General features: G+C 47.6%; 1 protein-coding gene and 2 long non-coding RNA genes across 4 annotated transcripts in view; 1 reads left to right on the forward strand and 2 right to left on the reverse strand.

Annotated features, from left to right (window-relative positions):
* LOC309349095 overlaps nucleotides 1-20,658 on the reverse strand; it is a 224,415-nt gene that overhangs the window by 122,092 nt on the left and 81,665 nt on the right. The gene's annotated exons all lie outside the window — the stretch shown is intronic.
* LOC309348669 (transketolase-like protein 2) overlaps nucleotides 1-20,658 on the forward strand; it is a 35,925-nt gene that overhangs the window by 5,036 nt on the left and 10,231 nt on the right. For both annotated transcript variants that reach the window (XM_081874274.1, XM_081874273.1), the window contains exons 3-11: nucleotides 1,025-1,142; nucleotides 2,891-3,004; nucleotides 4,233-4,330; nucleotides 5,047-5,238; nucleotides 6,286-6,413; nucleotides 8,154-8,347; nucleotides 9,996-10,160; nucleotides 12,804-12,960; nucleotides 18,097-18,227. In XM_081874274.1, coding sequence (XP_081730400.1) covers nucleotides 1,025-1,142; nucleotides 2,891-3,004; nucleotides 4,233-4,330; nucleotides 5,047-5,238; nucleotides 6,286-6,413; nucleotides 8,154-8,347; nucleotides 9,996-10,160; nucleotides 12,804-12,960; nucleotides 18,097-18,227 — 1,297 coding nt within the window. The remainder of the gene's footprint in view (nucleotides 1-1,024; nucleotides 1,143-2,890; nucleotides 3,005-4,232; nucleotides 4,331-5,046; nucleotides 5,239-6,285; nucleotides 6,414-8,153; nucleotides 8,348-9,995; nucleotides 10,161-12,803; nucleotides 12,961-18,096; nucleotides 18,228-20,658) is intronic.
* Nucleotides 13,126-14,005, reverse strand: LOC309349155. Its single transcript, XR_014159775.1, has 2 exons — nucleotides 13,601-14,005; nucleotides 13,126-13,338 (listed from the first exon to the last, which is right to left on the reverse strand). It is a non-coding gene; the product is annotated as an uncharacterized lncRNA (long non-coding RNA).

Consider the following 20,658-nt stretch of genomic DNA (forward strand, 5'->3'; position numbering starts at 1 on the left):
ACTCCATCTATATGGTGAATGGGAAAGTATAACAACAATTGCTATGGAACAATGGTCATAAAGTTATGTTTGCATAAAGTTAGGTTTGCACTGACTATTGTTTGCAGCAGAGGGGTTAAATTCTTTTTATTCGGCCTATGAACTGCGTTTCACTGCAGTTACTGTAGCCTTGGGTTTAAAGAGCAGCTTTATTTTACTGGGGTCCTGTTGATCACTTGCAACCAGGGAACAGATTGGTATAGAAATAGCAGGAATTGTAGGTAGGAAGGTGGAAATACCTAAATTAATGGTTCTTGTTAGTCTGAGTAGCACCGAGCTAGAAACAAAAGAGGAATGTAAATGCGTAAAATTGATGGTAATTGCAGCCAGACAGGTTATAGCGAGTAATTGGGAAAATGCCGAAGAGCTAGGGGGTGAACCAATGGAGGGAAAAATATAAAAATATTACAATATAGCTCATAGCTGTCAACTTTCCCCTTTTCGGAATAAGGGAATTTCCATTTAAAAAAGGAAAATGTTAACAGCTATGATCTAACTGTGAAGATACATAAAACGAAAGGGGTTTAGGTCAGTGAGAAGGAGGAGGATGGGTTTGAGAAAATATTGAATTATTTGGGCAGGTTTGAACCATTTGGGGCAATTAAAACGTTAAAGGTTAAATCTTGTGGAGGGAGGAGTGTTAAGGTATATAGAATTGTACATATGGTTGATTGGAATATTGATTATGTATACCCAATGTATCAGCTGCCTGGGGGTTCTCACTGTTTGTTTTCACTGTTTGTGTTTTGGTTGTTGGTTAAAATATATATATATATATATATTTTAATAATAATAAAAAACTTGCAACCTGGGGCTTGGCATACCCTATGCTTAAGACGCAGGCAAGTCCTTGCTTTGCCACGGACTGACTTGGGCAGGTTTCCCTGATCATGGCTGCCACCGGCCTTGGACCAGCGTGGCTTCTCCCTCCTCCTTCCTGGCGCTGCCTTTTTCTCACCGTTTGCCTCCTGCCCTCTCGCTCCAGCCACCCCACCTCCTGCTGCAGTGCGGCCGAGATCATGTCTGCGCTCTTCTTCCACACCATGCGCTACAAGCCGGACCAGCCAGGCCACCGCAGCAACGACCGCTTCGTGCTCTCCAAGGTGAGGAGTCTCTGATGCCGGCCACCCTTTCGCCCACTGGGCGCTCCTCTAGATGTCTTGGACTACAATTCCTGTGAGAGACGGAAAATAATAATAATAATAATAATAATTAATAATTAATAATTTTTATTTATATCCCGCCCTCCCCAGCCAAAGCTGGGCTCAGAGCGGCTAACAACAATAAAAGTAACACAGTTTATATAAAATCACACTCAAATAATTGAAATACATTCTAAAATCAATTCATTCTAAAATCAATTCAAAAGCGAATTAATGGCAAGCATTGGGTTAATGTGGATTACCAAAGGAGGGGGGGTCAGACTGTGCCTTGGCCAAAGTCCTGGTGGATCAGGTCCGTCTTGCAGGCCCTGCAGAAAGATGTCAAGTCCCGCAGGGCCCTAGTCTCTTGTGACAGAGCATTCCACCAGATCGCGACCACAGCCGAAAAAGCCCTGGCTCTGGTTGAGGCCAGCCTAACCTCCATGTGGCCCAGGACCTCCAAGATGTTTTTGTTTGAAGACCGTAAGGTCCTCCGTGGGACTTACCAGGAGAGGCGGTCCCGTAGGTACGAGGGTCCTAGGCCATAAAAGGCTTTAAAGGTTAAAACCAGCACCTTAAACCTGATCCTGTACTCCACCGGGAGCCAGTGCAGCTGTTATAGCACCGGGTGAATGTGATCTCGCAGCGAAGACCCCGTGAGGAGCCTCGCTGCAGCATTTTGCACCTGCTGGAGTTTCTGGGTCAGTCTCAAGGGCAGCCCCACGTAGAGCGAGTTACAAGAACCCAGTCTGGAGGTGACCGTCGCGTGGATCACAGTGGCTAGGTCAGGGCGAGAGAGGTAAGGAGCCAACTGCTTAGCTTGGTGGAGATGAAAAAATGCTGCCTTTGTTATAGCTGCAATCTGCGCCTCCATGGAAAGGGAGGTGTCAAAGATTACACCCAAACTCTTAACGGACGGTGCTGGCACTAATTGTGCCTCTGCAAGAGATGGGAGTTTCCCCCCCCATCCCATATCGTCCCAACCCAGCCAAAGGACCTCTGTCTTCAAAAAAGAGAAATGAACAATGGTCATCCTCTGCTGGACGAGGTTGATGGGGTTTATAGTCCAAGACATCTTGAGGGGCGCCCAGCGGGCAAAAGCACCGTCCAGGGAAGAGAGTGAGCTAGCTGCAAGCAGGTCCCCTCTTTCACCGCCCCAAAGCCCAAGCGGTCCCTGGGTTCACCTGCGATTCCTTGCCCTTTGAACATCTTGACCACCATGCCTCTGCCCTTCCCCTTCTGCTGCCTCGCTTGCCACAGCGCCTCCCCATTGCTTGTTAATTTATTTTCATTTATTAAATTTGTCCGCAGCCCTTCATTTGTAGATCTCGGGGCAGTTAAAATGCAATACTGTGGTACCTCTGGTTGCGAATGGGATCTGTTCCGGAGGCCCGTTTGCAACCTGAAAGGAACGCAACCCACAGCGGGGCTTCTGCGCATGTACGCATCGCTTTTCGCCGCTTCTGGGCATGTGCGTGGTGTCATTTTGCGCTTCTGCGCGAGTGGCGAAACCCAGAAGCAACCCTTTCTGGTACTTCCGGGTCACCGCAGGACATAACCTCAAAGACCGTAACATGAAGCGGACGTAACATGGGGTATGACTGTACGAAAAGACCCACAACGCATTATGAGGGTTGCAAGGAGGAGGTTTCTTTCCCTGGGCAAAGGGTGACCCGTGCTTTTTCTGTGCTTCCTCAACCCCTGAGCAGGGCCACGCTGCTCCCGTGCTCTACGCTGCCTGGGCTGAGGCCGGCTACCTCAACGAGTCCGATCTGCTGAAACTGAGGAAGATCGACTGCGACCTGGAAGGCCACCCAACCCCGGTAAGCGCTTTCCTTCGTACGGCTCTGGCTCTCGGTAGTCCGTGCTGCATAATGGGCCCAGCGCAAGAAATTAGCCGGGTGCCAGGCATGTTTTGCAACTGGTACACATCCAACTGTGGAGATCGCTGGACGCCAAGTTGGCGACTGACATCTCCCTCTGGCTTCCTGGAGCCAGGTGAGCAGAAGAGCTTAGTTATTGAAGAATCCTTTTCCTCTAAGAACTCCATGGTTCATTCCCCTCCTTGGTCAATCCCCACAACAACCCTGTGAAGTAGGTTACGAGGTTAACGCCTCTTTGCTTCAAAACAGGGGTCAGCAAACGAAGCCCCGGGCGCTGGATGCGGCCCCCCAGGCTCGTAAATCCGGCCCATGGAGCCTGCCGCCCACTTGGTCAGTCCCCACGCACTACGGATGGAAGGTAAAGGGGTTCCTTTACCTTTAAAGCTCTCAGACACAGCTTCTGCTATCCTAGGTAAAGGGAGCCCTGACCATTAGGTCCAGTCGTGGCCGACTCTGGGGTTGGAGCGCTCATCTCGCTTTATTGGCTGAGGGAGCCGGCGTACAGCTTCGAGGTCATGTGGCCAGCAGGACTAAGCCGCTTCTGGCGAACCAGAGCAGCGCACGGAAGCACCATTTACCTTCCCGCCAGAGCGGTACCTATTGATCTACTTGCATTTTGATGTGCTTTCGAACTGCTAGGTTGGCAGGAGCAGGGACCGAGCAATGGGAGCTCACCCTGTCACGGGGATTTGAACCGCTGACCTTCTCATGGACAAGTCCTAGGCTCTGTGGTTTAATCCACAGCGCCACCCACATCCCTCGAAGCTTTAATATGCAGCAGCAAAAACCACAAAACAGCCAGGAGAAAGCGGTGACATGTTGCTTCTCCTTCGCAGCCAAAACAGAAAATAAAAGACACTTCCCCTTTGTGCGTGCAGCACACCCCGGAGACAGGACGCCATGTCCCTTCAGCTATTAACCCTGTGAGTTCTGGGACTCCTCACATTTATATTTTTCAAAATATAGTCCGGTCCCCCACAAGGTCTGATGAAAAAGTTTGCTGACCCCTGCTTTGGAATCTGTTGGGTATGTGTTGCTGGTGGAGCGGCCAGGAAAGTGCCTGGAGAACAGTTGGGGAACAAAAGGATCAGGACCTTGTGGGGCTAATGGGTTTGCGATGTTATCTTCACCCCACGTTCCTCTCACTTTTTTTCTCCCGCGTTTACAGAGGCTGCCTTTTGTGGACGTGGCCACTGGCTCCCTGGGACAAGGCCTGGGAGCTGCCTGTGGCATGGCCTACACTGGGAAATACTTTGACAAGGCCAGGTGAGGAACTTACTGGGGAAACTGGGAAGATCCACCCGGCTGGAGCGCCTGACGAGAACCTGCTCGCAGCAATCATTTTCCCACAAGCGCCGTGTGCCAATTCCAAACGCTTTCTGTGGTTCGGCACAAGTAAACAGTTGGTGTAAATGATATAAACTGTGCTCCTATGGATACAGCTCCCATCAGTCAGATACAGTGGTACCTTGGTTCTCAAACTTAATCCGTTCTGGAAGTCCGTTCCAAAACCAAAGCATTTGAAAACCAAGGTGCACTTTTCCATAGAAAGTAATGCAAAACGGATTAGGGAAGTTTTTAATGTCTGACGCTGTATTGTTTTTAATATTCGGTTGGAAGCCGCCCAGAGTGGCTGGGGAAACCCAGCCAGATGGGTGGGGTATAAATAATAAATTATTATTATTATTACATTAATCCATTCCAGACTTTTAAAAACAAAGTTATTTGAAGCCTGCCAAAGAGCTCAAGTGTTTACAGTGATCTTTCAAACACGTTCTATATTTGTCCCTTTCTTCGTTGAAGTTTTGACCCTGATTTCTGATTTTCCGGGTTAATCTTGCCACCTCTGCGCATTCCATCTGCCAGAATTCCATCTGCCAGGACCTCCTTTCCTCCTCGCCTCCTTAATAATAATAATAACGTTAATTTTGTTATTTATATCCTTGCTTCCTTGCCCCCGACCTGCCTTCCTCTCTCCCCAGTTACCGTGTGTACTGCCTGCTGGGCGACGGCGAGAGCTCGGAGGGCTCGGTGTGGGAAGGTCTGGCCTTCGGCTCCCAGTACCAGCTGGACAACCTCGTGGCCATCTTCGATGTCAACCGACTGGGGCAGAGTGAGGCCGCCCCCCTGCGCCACGACATGGAGGTCTACCGCAAACGCTGCGAGGCCTTTGGGTGAGTAAGCGCCGCCGGCTGCTTCTGCCTTCGAACCTCCTCTTTGCGGCAACGGCAGGTGGCGGTTCCTAGACTTCCTTCCAGAGCAAAATTTTGCTTGTGAATTTTTTATTCATAGGAAATGGTTTGGAAAACACAACTCCGGTTGTCGTCGCTATCGCTTAATTTCTTGTTTTGGAAAGATATCGATCCATATTCTGCCAATTTTTCAAAGAACGTGTTTTGATATTATAGTGAAAAGTTTCCTAAAAGTTCCTTTGATTGCTCTTGAATCGAAGATGAAGATAGAAGGTTGACAGCACTGAGTTAAAAACAAAAGAGGAATGTAAATGGATAAAATTGATGGTAATTGCATCCCGGCAGGTTATAGCGAGTCATTGGAAAAATGCAGAGGAGCTAGGGGTGAACCAATGGAGGGAAAAAGTGAATAATATTATAATTTTAGGATACCTAACTGTGAAGATACATAGAATGAAAGGGTTTAAGGTCAGTGAGAAAGAGGAGGATTGGTCTGAGAAGATATTGAATTATTTGGGTAGGTTTGAACAATCGGGCAATTAAAATGTTAAAAGTGAAATTAAACCTTGTGGAGGGAGGAGTGTTAAGGTACATATGGTTGATTTGAATATGCTATTATTGAATATGTATATTATTGAATAAGTATACCCAATGTATCAGCCGCCTAGGGGGTTTCACTGTTTGTGTTGTGGTGGTTGGTAAAAAATAAAATATTTTAAAAAAAGAAGGTTGATAGAATATAAAATTTTGTGGTTGTGTGTTTCTTTTTTTCCCTTCTTCTTCCCCCCTCCTTTCTTTTTTTATTTATTTTCTTCTCTTGAGACATTAGCTTTGTTTGGTTTTTATTGTACTACTTTAATAATCAATAATGATAGAGAATCTTCCTGCCACACTTGCTATCCACACCTTTTGGGAACCGCTGAGTTAAGGAGAGCTCGTCTGCTGGATCCGGCCAATGGCCTCCTGTTCTTGCAGCTGCCAGCCAGATCTGGGAAGCCTAAAGCCGACCTCCTTCCCTTCTTCTTCCAGGTGGAATACGTACGTTGTGGATGGGCATAAGGTGGAGGAGTTGTGCCAAGCCCTGTGGCAAGCCAGCCAGCAGAAGGGGAAGCCCACGGCCATCGTGGCCAAGACCTTCAAAGGGCGAGGAATCGCAGGTGAGCCTGTGGCCCCTTTGTCCTGTGGTGGGTGAAGGAGGGGACCTGCTTGTGGCAGTCATTCTGGTCCCTGGACGGTGCCTGGGTCAGCCTTTGCCCTCTTGGCACCCCTCCAGGTGTCTGGGACTACAACTCCCATCATCCCTGACCAACGCAGTGTGACTGTTCCTCAGTTGGATCTTTTTTTTACATAGCGGTATTTTATGTATTGAGGGACGTGGGTGGCGCTGTGGTCTAAACCATTGAGCCTCTTGGGCTTGCCGATCAGAAGGTCGGCGGTTTGAATCCCTGCGACGGGGTGAGATCCCGTTGCTTGGTCCCTGCTCCTGCCAACCTAGCAGTACAAAAGCACGTCAAAGTGCAAGTAGATAAATAGGTACCACTCCGGCGGGAAGGTAAACGGTGTTTCCGTGCGCTGCTCTGGTTCGCCAGAAGCGGCTTGGTCATGCTGGCCACATGACCCGGAAGCTGTACGCCGGTTCCCTCGGCCAGTACAGCGAGATGAGCGCCGCAACCCCAGAGTCGGCCACGACTGGACCTAATGGTCAGGGGTCCCTTTACCTTTATGTTATGTATTGTGACGTGGCTGTTACTTCTATTGATCATGATCCAGTAACGCTTTATTGTAATCGTTGGGAGTGATTTCCTGCTGATTTATGACCAGTTGTTCTTTTGAGACTTTATGGTGTAATATTGTATATTAAATGCATCGTGGACCATCACCTTCTATGATGGAAGTTGCTTGTTTTAAAGTCCTATTTATATTATGATTTATTTGTGGTTTTTAAAAAAATAATTTTTATTAATTTTTCCATTTAAACGAATCTAATCACATCATTATTATCCAGTTTACTTCTTTGGCTCTTTAGAGCCTATCGACTTCCTTCCCTCCCACCTCTTGGCTTTCAAAAGTAACCGTTATATCACAGCATTTTATACATTTTCCAGTTCTAATATAACTCATTGCAAAATACCTCAAAATTTAAATAAATGTAGAAAGGTAAAAAAATCCCTCATTACAAGTCTTCAGATAACCCTACTAGTCTTGTTAATTGCTTACAATGGGCTTTTATTTTGACTTATTTGCATCATCGTAGCATAAGTTGGTCTTTGTTGTATGTTTCGCTGTTTCTACGATTCGCAAACTGCCTTGTCTATAGCAATGCAGAAAGGCGGCGTACAAACTGTCCATTAAACTTTGATTAGTTTAATGTTAAGTAAACGTCCAGTGCGCTTCCAACGCCATAAGTCTTATCTCAGCAGAGAATTTCGTGCAGCGGCTGAAGGAGGCAGGAGAATCAGTACCTTTTATAAATGAAGAATCCTGGAGCAAGCACTTTGGAACTCAGGGAAAAACTTTATTCACAAAAGCAAAAGAACTCTGGCGATAAAGCACACATGCTTTTATCTCCGGCATAAAGAAAACTTTACTCTAAACTTAACTCATATCAGCAAACACGCCCATGGCCACAAACTGAGTCTGCGAGTCAGGTCAAGGGGAGAAGAGAGAGAGAAACACGGATGAACTGACTATTTATACAAACCAACTCACATTCCTCGATGCTTAATGACTTCCAGCTGCTCAGTGATTAGCGCGACTTGTTACCTCTTAACCCTTTAGTACCAACAGAAACTGAGAGTGAAATGCAATGGAAAAACAACAATGGGAATTGTAGTTTAAAACACCTGGAGGGCGCAAGGTTGGCAAAGGCTGACTCCTGGAGTGTTTTCTTGCCTCAGGTGTGGAAGATGCGGACAACTGGCATGGGAAGCCCATGCCCAAGGAGAAAATGGAGTCCATCATCAACGCTCTCCAGGGCCAAATGCCGGCCAATAAAGTTTATACCATCCTGCCGCCAGCCGGAGACGTGGCCCAGGTGACCACTGAGGAGATCAAGATGCCGTCTCCACCCGCTTTCAAAATAGGAGAAAAGGTAATGCCGGGGCAGCCGGTTAGAATCATAGAACTATTGAGCGCTTCCATCCATGAAAGAATGGCAAATTAAATTTTGTGAAAATACCGTACTTTTTGCTCTATAAGACTCACTTCTTCCCTCCTAAAAATTAAGGGGGAATGTGTGTGCGTCTTATGGAGCGAATGCAGGCTGCGCAGCTATCCCAGAAGCCAGAACAGCAAGAGGGATTGCTGATTTCACTGCACAGCGATGCCTCTTGCTGTTCTGGCTTCTGAGATTCAGAATATTTTTTTTCTTGTTTTCCTCCTCCCAAAACTAGGTGCGTCTTGTGGTCTGGTGCATCTTATAGAGCGAAAAAAAAGGCATACCGTATTTTTCGCTCCATAAGACGCACTTCTCCCCTCCTAAAAAGTAAGGGGAAATGTGTATGCGTCTTAGGGAGCGAATGCAGGCGGGAAAAGCCTGCAGGAGCTGCGGATGCTTTAAAGAGTGCGCCGCTCTTGGGGGCTTTTCCCCAGGAGGGAGAAGGGACGGACTGGCTGCGTCCGTCCCTTCTCCCTCCTCATAGAAAAGCACGCAAAAGCTGTGCACTCTTTAAAGGGTCCACGGCTTCTGTGGGCTTTTCTATGATGTGGGGGAATTCCCCCACCTCCCGGAAAGGCCCCCAAGAGCCACACTCCCTTTCATGAGCCATGTGGAGCATGTGTGCGGCTCTTGGGGGCTTTTCTCTCCTGGGGAAAAGCCTGCAAGCGCCGCACACACGCTCCACGCGGCTCGCGAAAGGGAGCGCTGAGCAGAGCCGGGATGCATACAGGCTCTGCTCAGTGCTCCCTTTAAAGAATATTTTTTTCTTGCATCCCCCCTCTAAAAAATAGGTGCATCTAATGGTCAGGTGCGTCTTATGGTGCGAAAAATATGGTATATAGTACATCTGGCAAGACTCACAGCATTCATAAGGGGACAATCGGACCAAAAATTATTAAAAGAATGGGGATGTGCTAAAGAGTATATGAAAAAACATAGTTCTGGAGTAAGCATATCGGTATGTAACGAATGAAGCTTCGCAGGGTTAAAGAAAGAGCAAAATGGTGCAGAAAGTATAAAGATAGAAGTAATCTACATTAGACACAACAACTTAGAAAGAGTAAAAATTTCGAAGTCTTAGAACAAAGGAAGTCAATATGTGTATATGTACATAATGATTAGAATGCTGCTACAGTTTTATTTGTAGATGTGTGTTTTTGTTTTGTGTTTTGTGTTTTTTTCCTCGTGTTTTGCTTTTTTCATGTTTGTACGGTTTTATTTTGGATTTGTACTGTTTTATTTTGTTTTTGGATTTGTACTGTTTTATTTTGTTTTGTGTTTTTTCTCTCTCTTGTGTTTTGCTTTTTTTCTTGTTTGTCCTATTTTATTTTGGATTCAATGTTTGTAATTTTTGTTGTAATTTTGCATTGAAAAAACAACAACAACTATTGAGCACTTATGGCCTTCCTTGCCGTCTAACTCCACAATTCCCACAGATACAAAAAGTCCCAAACGCTGTGCCCTTTCCTCACAGGAAAACACCTCTGTACCTTCTGAGAGCAGGTGTGTGCCTTGACGGCGGAACGCGGGTGCCTTTGAGGGGCCTCTAACATGGTTAACCACCTCCTGTTCCTCCCCCCAGATGGCCACTCGCAAGGCCTACGGCTTAGCCCTGGCCAAGCTGGGCAGCGCCAGCCCTCGCGTGGTGGCGCTGGATGGTGACACGAAGAACTCGACGTTTGCCGAGCTGTTCAAACAGGCCCACCCGGAGCGCTACATCGAGTGCTTCATCGCTGAGCAGAACATGGTGAGCCTGCAAGGATGGGTCTCCGGGGGAAGCGTGCGGGTGCCGACACCTTAATTTTTTTATTGCCCACCCTTCACCCTTGGATCCGGGAGGCGGGTGACAGCATTAAAACGCATGGAAGTCCAGCGGTTCCCCCACTGCAAGAAGCGAATTTGCAGGGCCTTCTTGGTAGTGGCCCCTGTCCTGTGGAACACCCTCCCATCAGGTGTCTAGGAGATAAATAACTACACAGTGGACACTCGGGTTGCGAACGTGATCCGTGCGGGATGAACATTTGCAACTCGCAGCGTTTGCAACCCGCGTCTGTGCGTCTGCGCACGTTTCAATTTGGTGCTTCTGCACATGCGCAAAGCACGATTTAGTGCTTCTGCGCATGCACGACTGCCGGAACCCAGAATAACCTGTTCTGGTACTTCCGGGTTTCGGTAGTCCGCAACCCGAAAAATCGCAACCTGAAGCGGCTGTAATCCGAGGTATGACTGTATAAGTTTTAGAAGACATCTGAAGAAGGAAGTTTTTAATGGTTGCTGTTGAACGGTGTTGTTAATATTATATGCAGCCAGATGAGTGGCATATACCGCGTTTTTCCATGTATAAGACTAGGGTTTTTTATCAAATAAATTAGGTTTAAAATTGGGGCTCGTCTTATACACGGGTAATGCTGAGGGGTGTTTTCTTAATTCGGAGTCCCCCAAAAATGGGGGGGGCGTCTTATACATGGGGGTGTCTTCTACACAGAAAAATAGGGTAAGTAATAAAATGAATTATATTATATTATATTATATTATATTATATTATATTATATTATATTATATTATATTATATTATATTATATTATATTATATTATATCATATCATATCATATCATATCATATCATATCATATCATATCATATCATATCATATCATATCATATCATATCCCACCCATCTGGCTGAGTTGCCCAAGCCACTTATTATTATAGCATTAAAAACAATTCCAAACAGCATACAGCCACAGAAACAAGGTGGGACCTGCCATAAAGGTAAAGGGACCTCTGACCATTAGGTCCAGTTGTGACCAAATCTGGGGTTGCGGCACTCATCTTGCTTTATTGGCCGAGGGAGCCGGCGTACAGCTTCCGGGTTGTGTGGCCAGCATGACTAAGCCGCTTCTGGCCAACCAGAGCAGCACATGGAAACGCCGTTTACCTTCCCGTCAGAGCGGTACCTATTTATCTACTTGCACTTGACATGCTTTTGAACTGCTAGGTTGGCAGGAGCAGGGACTGAGCAATGGGAGCTCACACCGTCACAGGGATTCGAACCGCCGACCTATTGATCGGCAAGTCCTAGGCTCTGTGATTTAACCCACAGCGCCACCCTCATCCCTGGGACCTGCCACAGGTCAGGGCAAAGAGGTGCTTCTTCAGCACGCTCCAGAAGCTGTCCAGTGACAGCGCCAGGCTCACCTATGTGAGGAGGGAGTTGAGTAGCTTTGGGGCCACCACAGAGAAGACCCTCTTCCAGGCTGCTGCTACCCTGAGCCTCGTGAGGGCAGAGGAATTGCCAAGAGGGTCCCTTCCACCAAACTCAGCACCTGAGAGGGTCTGTCGGGAAGGAGATGGTCTTTCATATATATGGGGTCTTGAGGGGTTTAGGGCTTCAAACACCAGCCTGAGACCCTTGAATGGGACATGGGAACAAATTGTCAATAATAAATTCTGTTGGAAGCTGCGCAGAGTGGCTGGGGCAACCGAGGCAGATAGGTGGGGTACAAGTAAAAAAATATTATTATTACTACTTCTTTGGCGATCCCTCGTAGCTGAGCAAGATTCTCTTCCATGAACACGGTTTTAAAAGTGAGTCCGTAAGTGACTGTGGAGGCCAATTCTGGATCCGCACGTCCTTCCACAGTGGGGACATTGGTTTCTGCACGGGAGTTGATCACGGTGTGGATTTGCCAAGCGTGCCTTCCTCTAAGCACGTTTCTCCCTTGTGTCCTGAGTTCGAGTGTTTTCAAAGCCCATTACACCTTTGGTAAAGGCTGTTCTCCAACTGGAGCGCTCACAGGCCAGTGTTTCCCAGTTGTAAGTGTGTATACTACATTTTTAAAAATTTGCTTTGAGACAAGTCTTTAAACCTCTTTTGTTCACCACCAACATTACGCTTTCCATTTTTAAGTTTGGAATAGAGCAGTTGCTTTGGAAGACAATAATCAGGCACCTGCACAACATGACCAGTCCAACGAAGCTGATGTTGAAGAATCATTGCTTCAACACTGGTGATCTTTGCTTCGTCCAGTACACTGGCATTAATTCGCCTGTCTTCCCAAGTTACTACTACAGTCAAACCTCATGTTACGTTTGCTTCAGGTTGTGCTTTTTCAGGTTGCATCCCACAGCGACCTGGAAGTAACGGAATGTGTTACTTCTGGGTTTTGCCGCTCGCACATGCGCAGATGTGCAAAATGACGTCACGCGCATGTGCAGAAGCGGCAAATCGCAACCTGCGCAGATGTGGGTTGTGTTTTTTCCAGGTTGCGAACAGGCCTCCAGAATGGATCCCGTTCGCAACCAGAGTTACCACTGTACTCTTAATTATTACTCTTATTATTATTATTATTATTACTGCTGCTGCTGCTAACCTTGTTTTGCGCTGTGCAGGTCAGCGTGGCCCTTGGCTGTGCCGCCAGGAACCGCATGATCCCCTTTGCCAGCTCCTTTGCGGCGTTCTTCACCCGGGCGTTCGACCACATCCGGATGGCGGCCATTTCCCACGCCAACATCAAGCTGTGTGGGTCCCACTGTGGGGTTTCCATCGGTATGTATGGGGCCTGATGCTCAAGGCCTGCCTGCCTTACTCATAGCACTTACAGCCTTCCTTGTCTCAGAGGAGCTTGAGGGGGGCATTCGCGGTTCTTTCTTCTCCCCACCGCTTTTTCATTACAACAACCTTGCTTTTTTAAATTTTTAATTTTTTTAAAAAAAATTAAATATATTTATTTTATTAAAATAATTCAACATTAATACATACATATTACGAATATACAAACAAACATACATTTCATACAGCCCTTAAAAATATTCATACATACCCACACTCAATCCCACACATACTTCCTTTTCCCATCACCTTGTGTTAGACTTCCAATCTACTCAACTGCAGTTTCTTTCCACTTCTATTACCGTATTTTTCGCTCTATAAGATGCACCAGACCACAAGACACACCTAGTTTTTGGAGGAGGGAAACAAGAAAAAAAATATTCTGAATCTCAGAAGCCAGAACAGCAAGAGGGATTGCTACGCAGTGAAAGCAGCAATCCCTCTTGCTGTTCTGGCTTCTGGGATAGCTGCGCAGCCTGCATTCGCTCCATAAGACGCACACACATTTCCCTTTACTTTTTAGGAGGGAAAAAGTGAGTCTTAGAGAGCAAAAAATACGGTACTTTCTTTCACACACTTTTAAAACCAACTTTCTGCTTCTTTTTCTGTCACATTGTTATCCATCTTATTTAGTGCTTCAGCATTTATAACGGAACTTGTTTATTCTAATAGGAGTTCTGTTTTTTCAATACGATTTTGCAAATATCCTTTAAGCACCTTCCAGTCCCTGTCTCTCTTCTCTTTTGAGATCCTTCCGATTTCTCTCATTGTTTCGGAAATATTGTAATACTCCAGTAATTTGGCAAGCCACTCTGTTTTTGTCAGTATTATACCACTTTTCCAATTTTTGGAAATTGGAAAAGTCATTACAACAGCCTTGCGAGGTAGGTGCGGCTGAGAGGCGGTTCCTGGTCCACAATGGCCCATCCAGCTTCATGGTGGGCAACCGACAGCTCAGGAGCTGCATGCGGCCCCTGGCCTCACATTACAGTGGTGCCTCGCAAGACGATAAGAATCCGTTCCGCGAATCTCTTCGTCTAGCGGTTTTTTCATCTTGCGAAGCAAGCCCATTGACGGCTTAGCGGATTAGCGCTATTAGCGGTTTAGCGGCTTTTAGCGGCTTATCAGCTTAGCTAAAAGGGGGGGGGGGAGGAAAAAAACCCCCAGGAACTCGCAAGACATTTCGTCTTGCGAAGCAAGCCCATAGGAAATTCGTTTTGCGAAGCACCTCCAAAACGGAAAACCCTTTCGTCTAGCGGGTTTTCCGTCTTGCGAGGCATCCGTCTTGCGGGGCACCACTGTATGTGGCCCCCGGTGCCCCATTCCTCCACCTAAGCAAGAGTTCCTTACTCCCATTCTGTTTTTTCTCTCGTTTTCCCCTTTTAAGGTGCATCCCCTTCTATCTTCGTAGTTTCAAAAAAGCACAGGGGCATAAATGTAATTTGGACTATAGTTTGGTCTTTTTTATTTTAATTGGAATATTATGATTGGATATATTAATTGGATGTTTTTTTATTGGAAAATCAATAAAAATGATTTTTTTAAAAAAAAGAAAAGCACTGGAGCGAAAATTATTTTGCCGTAAATGAACTGACATTGGTTATCAGTGACAAGCTTTTGAGGGGAGAAGCCTCTTTTAGCGGGAGATTTCTCTCGTGTGCTCTCCCCTGTTTCGTATTTTTTAATATATATATCTCCTGGGTTGGCAAACTGATTTGTTTGCATTTTCCTGTGAAAAACATCAGGAGGGCACCATTGACCGGAAAGTACAGTGGTACCTTGGTTTGCAAACGTCTTGGATTACAAACACGTCAAACCCATAAGTGCGTGTCTCGTTCGCAACCTTTTTTTTGGATTACGAACAAATTCTTTTTGGAACGCCCTATTGGCGAATGCTTGCCTTGGGTTACAATCTGTTTTGGTTTACAAACGGACCTCCGGAAGGGATTACAGTTGTAAACCAAGATACCACTGTATTTATTATTGCTTTCTTCATAAAAAGGATACACCGCTCGATTGTGGAAAAACCTCAAAGCGGCTTGCAAAAAAATAGAAAGCAAAAAATTTATCCATCAGAAGAATTGGGAACGGTAGTTTTAAGATTTTCAGAAGTCACAACAACAGCAGAACAAAACTTTAGACAAGCACCTGAATAGGCTTGTCTAAAGAAAATTGGTTTTGGCAGCCACCAAAAAAGAGTACAGTGAAACCCCCTGCCTGACATCAAGAGGCAGGGAGTTCCGAAGTCTATGTGCTTCTGCACTAAAATATCTTGTTATTACAAATGCAGAATTGGCACCTGTAAGAGTGCCAGTCCCAGCAATCAAATTGGGGGCATCTCTGGGGTATGGCAATCTTGGAGGTAAAGTTAAAGGGACCCCTGACTGTTAGGTCCAGTCGTGGCCGACTCTGGGGTGGTGGTGCTCATCTCGCTTTATTGGCCGAGGGAGCCGGCGTACAGCTTCCGGGTCATGTGGCCAGCATGACTAAGCCGCTTCTGGTGAACCAGAGCAGCGCACGGAAACGCCGTTTACCTTCCCGACGGAGTGGTACCTATTGATCTACTTGCACTTTGACGTGCTTTCGAACTGCTAGGTTGGCAGGTGCAGGGACCGAGCAACGGGAGCTCACCCCGTCGCGGGGATTCGAACCACCGACCTTCTGATTGGCAAGTCCTAGGCTCTGGTTTAGACCACAGTGCCACCCGCGTCCCTTCTGGTTCCAATAATAATAATAATTTTATTATTTATACCCTGCCCATCTGGCTGGGTTTCCCCAGCCAATCTGGGCAGCTTCCAATAAAATATTAAAAATACATTAAAACATTAGTCATTAAAAACTTTCCTAAACAGGGCTGCCTTCAGATGTCTTCTAAAAGTCAGGTGGTTGTTTATTTCCTTGACATCTGATGGGAGGGTGTAACACAGGGCTGGCGCCACCACTGAGAAGGCCCTCTGCCTGGTTCCCTGTAACCTCACTTCTTGCAGGGAGGGAACTGCCAGAAGGCCCTCGAAGCTGGACCTCAGTGTCTGGGCAGAACGATGGGGGTGGAGATGCTCCTTCAGGTATACCGGAAGATTGTAAAGCTCCTTGACATCTGACAGGAGGTGGGAGCCACCACCGAGAAGGCCCTCTGCCTGGTTCCCTGTAACTTTGCTTCTCGCAGGGAGGGAACCACCAGAAGGCCCTCAGAGCTGGACCTCAGTGTCCAGGCAGAACGATGGGGGTGGAGACACTCCTTCAGGTCCCAAGTTGTTAAAAGTAGGGTGGCTGATTCCCTGGTTTCCGTTCCTGGTTGCTTCTCTCTCCATCTCCTCTTCTTGGCTGTGAAGATTAAGCTCTTGTTCCCTTTGTATCCTGTTTTCCCCCCCAGGGGTCCAGGGCTCTCTACTTTGCCATCTCCCCCCATCTCCCCTTTTATCTTCACAACGGTCCTGCGAGGTAGGTTAGGCTGAGAATTGCGAAACTGCACCTGCTCGGAGTGTTTTTGTGCATTGCCTCTTCTGGTTTGTATTTTGCTTTGAACTAATTTGGAGTGGAGTGGAGCAGTTAAAGTGCTTTGGTGAGGGGGGGGGGGCCTAACTCCTGCTATCCCAGCATGTTAACACACCACCTCGGGGGGGGGGCCTGCGGATGCTACACTTGGCTTGTGTTCTGCTTCAGATGCTTAATAATAATAATAATAATAATAATAATAATAATAATAATAATAATAATTTATTTATACCCTGCCCATCTGGCTGAGTTTCCCCGGCCACTCCCAATCAAGTGTTAAAAACAGTACAGCTTTAAATATTAAAACTTCCCTAAGCAGGGCTGCCTTCCGATGTCTTTTAAAGATAGGATAGTTGTTTATTTCCTTCACATCTGAAGGGAGGGCGTTCCACAGGGTGGGAGCCACCACCGAGAAGGCCCTCTGTCTGGATTCCCTTGATTATGGTGGAACCTCGGTTCTCGAATGTCTCCGTTGATTAACAGTTCAGAACCCGAATGCCGAAAAGCTGGAAGCGATTGCTTCCGTTTTCGAACGCGCCTCGGAAGTTGAACGGCTTCCATGTCGCATTTTCTCTGTATTTTTCAATGGATTTTGGCAACCGCCCTTTGATCTTCGCCTTTCAAACGTTTCAGAAGTCGAATGGTCTTCCGGAATGGATTAGGTTTGAAAACCAAGGTTCCCCTGTACAGTCATACCTCATGTTACGTTTGCTTTATGTTACGTTCTTTCAGGTTACGTCCCGCGGCGACCTGGAAGTACCGGAAAGGGTTACTTCCGGGTTTCGCCGCTCACGCATGCGCAGAAGCGTTAAATCGCGCTTTGTGCATGCGCACAAGTGCCAAATCACACTGCGCACCTGCGCAGATACGCCACTTCAGGTTGCGCTCTTTTCATGTTGTGAATGAGCCTCCGGAACAGATCCCATTCACGACCAGAGGTTCCCCTGTACAGAGGTACCTCGGGTTAAGTACATAATTCGTTCCGGAGGTCCGTTCTTAACCTGAAACTGTTCTTAACCTGAAGCACCACTTTAGCTAATGGGGCCTCCGGCTGCCGCCGCGCCGCCGGAGCACGATTTCTGTTCTCATCCTGAAGCAAAGTTCTTAACCTGAAGCACTATTTCTGGGTTAGCTGAGTCTGTAACTTGAAGCGTATGTAACCTGAAGCGTATGTAACCTGAGGTACCACTGTACTTGGTTGAGCAGCCATGTACTAAATTCGAGTTTAGGTACAGAGCCGGAGGCTTGGGCTCCATTGCACAATTTGCACAGAAGCATAAGGTTGGAAGGGAGCCCCAATGGCCATCTAGCCCGACCCCCAGCAATGCAGGAATCATAGCACCAGGAGGTGCTGTTGTGGTTGCAGTGGTGTAGCGTGGGGGGTGCAGGGGGGGGCCACGGCCGCACCGGGTGCAACTTCTGGGGGTTAGGGGGCGCAAATTACTTGCCTTGCCCCGGGTGCTGACAACCCACGCTACGCCACTGCGTGGTTGTCTTTCCCTCCCTGGCATGGCATGGGCTCCTGAGCTTTCTCTGGCGTGCGGCTGGAGGGTCACGCTGTTCCCGCTGCCTCCCCAGGTGAGGACGGACCTTCTCAGATGGCCTTGGAAGACATCGCCATGTTCAGGACCATTCCGGGCTGCACCGTCTTCTACCCCAGCGACGCTGTGTCCACTGAGCATGCTGTCCTTCTGGCTGCAAACACCAAGGTAAGCGGGGCTGCCTACGTCTGGTTAAAACATTGTCGCCGGGAAGCGGAAGGGGAAACCACAGCTCTCCGAAATCCTGATTTACAGTGGTCCCTTGGTTCTCAAACGCCTTGGTACTCAAACAACTTGGAACCCAAACACTGCAAACCCAGAAGTAAGTGTTCCGGTTTGCGAACTTTTTTCGGAAGCCGAACATGCTCCGTTTTGAGTGTTACTCTTCCAATTTGAGTGCTACACTTCTGTTTTTGCTATTTATTTTGCTTTTTTTGTTTTTGCAGCTCTTTTTGTTTGTTTTTGTGACTGTGTGGAACCCGGTTCAGTTACTGATGGATTGATTGTGCGACTGCAGTACATCGTTTATTGCTTTCATTTTGTGGATCGGTGATCTCGTTAGATAGTAAAAACCATGTTAACTTGCTGTTTTAAGGGTTGTTTTTGAAAGTCTGGAACGGATTAATCCGTTTTGCATGACTTTCTATGGGAAAGCGTGCCTTGGTTTAAGAACGCTTTGGTTTTGGGATGGACTTCCGGAACGGATTAAGTTTGAGACCCAAGGTACCACTGTATCGCCATTGGTACCTTCTGACAAGTGCTTCAAGCGTTGGCTGTCGCAAAGCACATTGTGCAAAGCAGGGGTCTTTTTCAGCCGAGGGCCTTATTCCCTTTTGGGGCAGCTTTTCAGGGGCCGCACGCCGGATGTGGGCGGGGCTGGAGGCGGAAGTGGGTGGAGCAAGGGATGTTAATTTTTGCAAGAGGCTGGTTTGTGCGTTCACTCACACACCCCTCTCTACCCAGGGAAGCAAGAGGCAGAGTTCAGGAAGGCATCCCAGCCACGCAAAAGCACAAAGCAATGTTTGGGGGGGCCCCATTTGGCCCTGACCCCCCCCCCCACTCCTACAATGAAGCAACAACGATACCATACGATAATCTTTATTGTCATTGTCCCATACAGAACAACAAAATTGAAAAAATCTACATCGGACATTCAGAAACGAACAAGCCTGCTATCCCAGCTATCCCAGATTGGTTAGCCCCATAAAACTCTGATACCCCATAATTAAATACAATATACTCCCATCGAGACTACCTTACACTGCGTTTAAAACCAAAATCGCATTTGGGTAGAAACTGTTTCTCAGGCAGCTAGTCCTAGTCTTTATAACCCTGTAACTTCTTCCAGAAGGCAGAAGCTGAAAGAGATCATTTCCGGGGTGTGCACTATCCTGCACTATCTCTGCCACTTTCTTATGGCACCTGGAAGCGTAGATTTGATCCAAGGGGGGAAGAGGGCACCCAATTATTCTCTCTGCAGTCTTTACAACCCTGGACAGCGTTGTTTTTCCCCTGACCATTCAGCTCCCAAACCACACACAGAGACCATAAGTTAATACAACTCTCCACAGTACAATGATAAAATGTCATCAACAGGTCCTTTGAGAGATTGTTTTTCCGGAGGATTCTCAGAAAATATAACCTCCGCTGTGCTCTCTTCATCAGGTCTTTGCTGTTTTCTCCCCAGGTTAGGTCAACTCTCAACTCCATTCCCAGAAATCAAAACTCCGAGACCTGTGCCACACACTTCCCCTCAATAATGAGCAGCTGAATATTCAATTTACATTTCCTAAAGTCCACAATGGGACACGGGTGGCGCTGTGGGTTAAACCACAGAGCCTAGGACTTGCCAATCAGAAGGTCGGCGGTTCAAATCCCCGCGACGGGGTGAGCTCCCGTCGCTCGGTCCCTGCTCCTGCCAACCTAGCAGTTCGAAAGCATGTCAAAGTGCAAGTAGATAAATAGGTACCACTCTGGCAGGAAGGTAAATGGCATTTCCGTGCGCTGCTCTAGTTCGCCAGGAGGACTCCCCTGAGTGAGTGCTTGAGGGTCCTGCTCCTGCCACTTACCATCTGGCCTGGGGCGGGGCCTGAAGCCTCATAAGGACTGCTTGGTGCTTGCTGCCTGCTGCCCAGGAGGACTCCCCTGAGTGAGTGCCGGAGGGTCCTGCTCTTGCCACTTACCATCTGGCCTGGGGCGGGGCCTGACAGGCCTCATAAGGACTGCTTGGTGCTTGCTGCCTGCTGCCCAGGAGGACTCCCCTGAGTGAGTGCTGGAGGGTCCTGCTCTTGCCACTTACCATCTGGCCTGGGGCGGGGCCTGACAGGCCTCATAAGGACTGCTTGGTGCTTGCTGCCTGCTGCCCAGGAGGACTCCCCTGAGTGAGTGCCTGAGGGTCCTGCTCTTGCCACTTACCATCTGGCCTGGGGCGGGGCCTGAAGCCTCATAAGGACTGCTTGGTGCTTGCTGCCTGCTGCCCAGGAGGACTCCCCTGAGTGAGTGCCGGAGGGTCCTGCTCTTGCCACTTACCATCTGGCCTGGGGCGGGGCCTGACAGGCCTCATAAGGACTGCTTGGTGCTTGCTGCCTGCTGCCCAGGA

Source organism: Podarcis erhardii (assembly GCF_964252035.2).
Source record: "Podarcis erhardii genome assembly, chromosome: 8".
Taxonomy (NCBI): domain Eukaryota; kingdom Metazoa; phylum Chordata; class Lepidosauria; order Squamata; family Lacertidae; genus Podarcis; species Podarcis erhardii.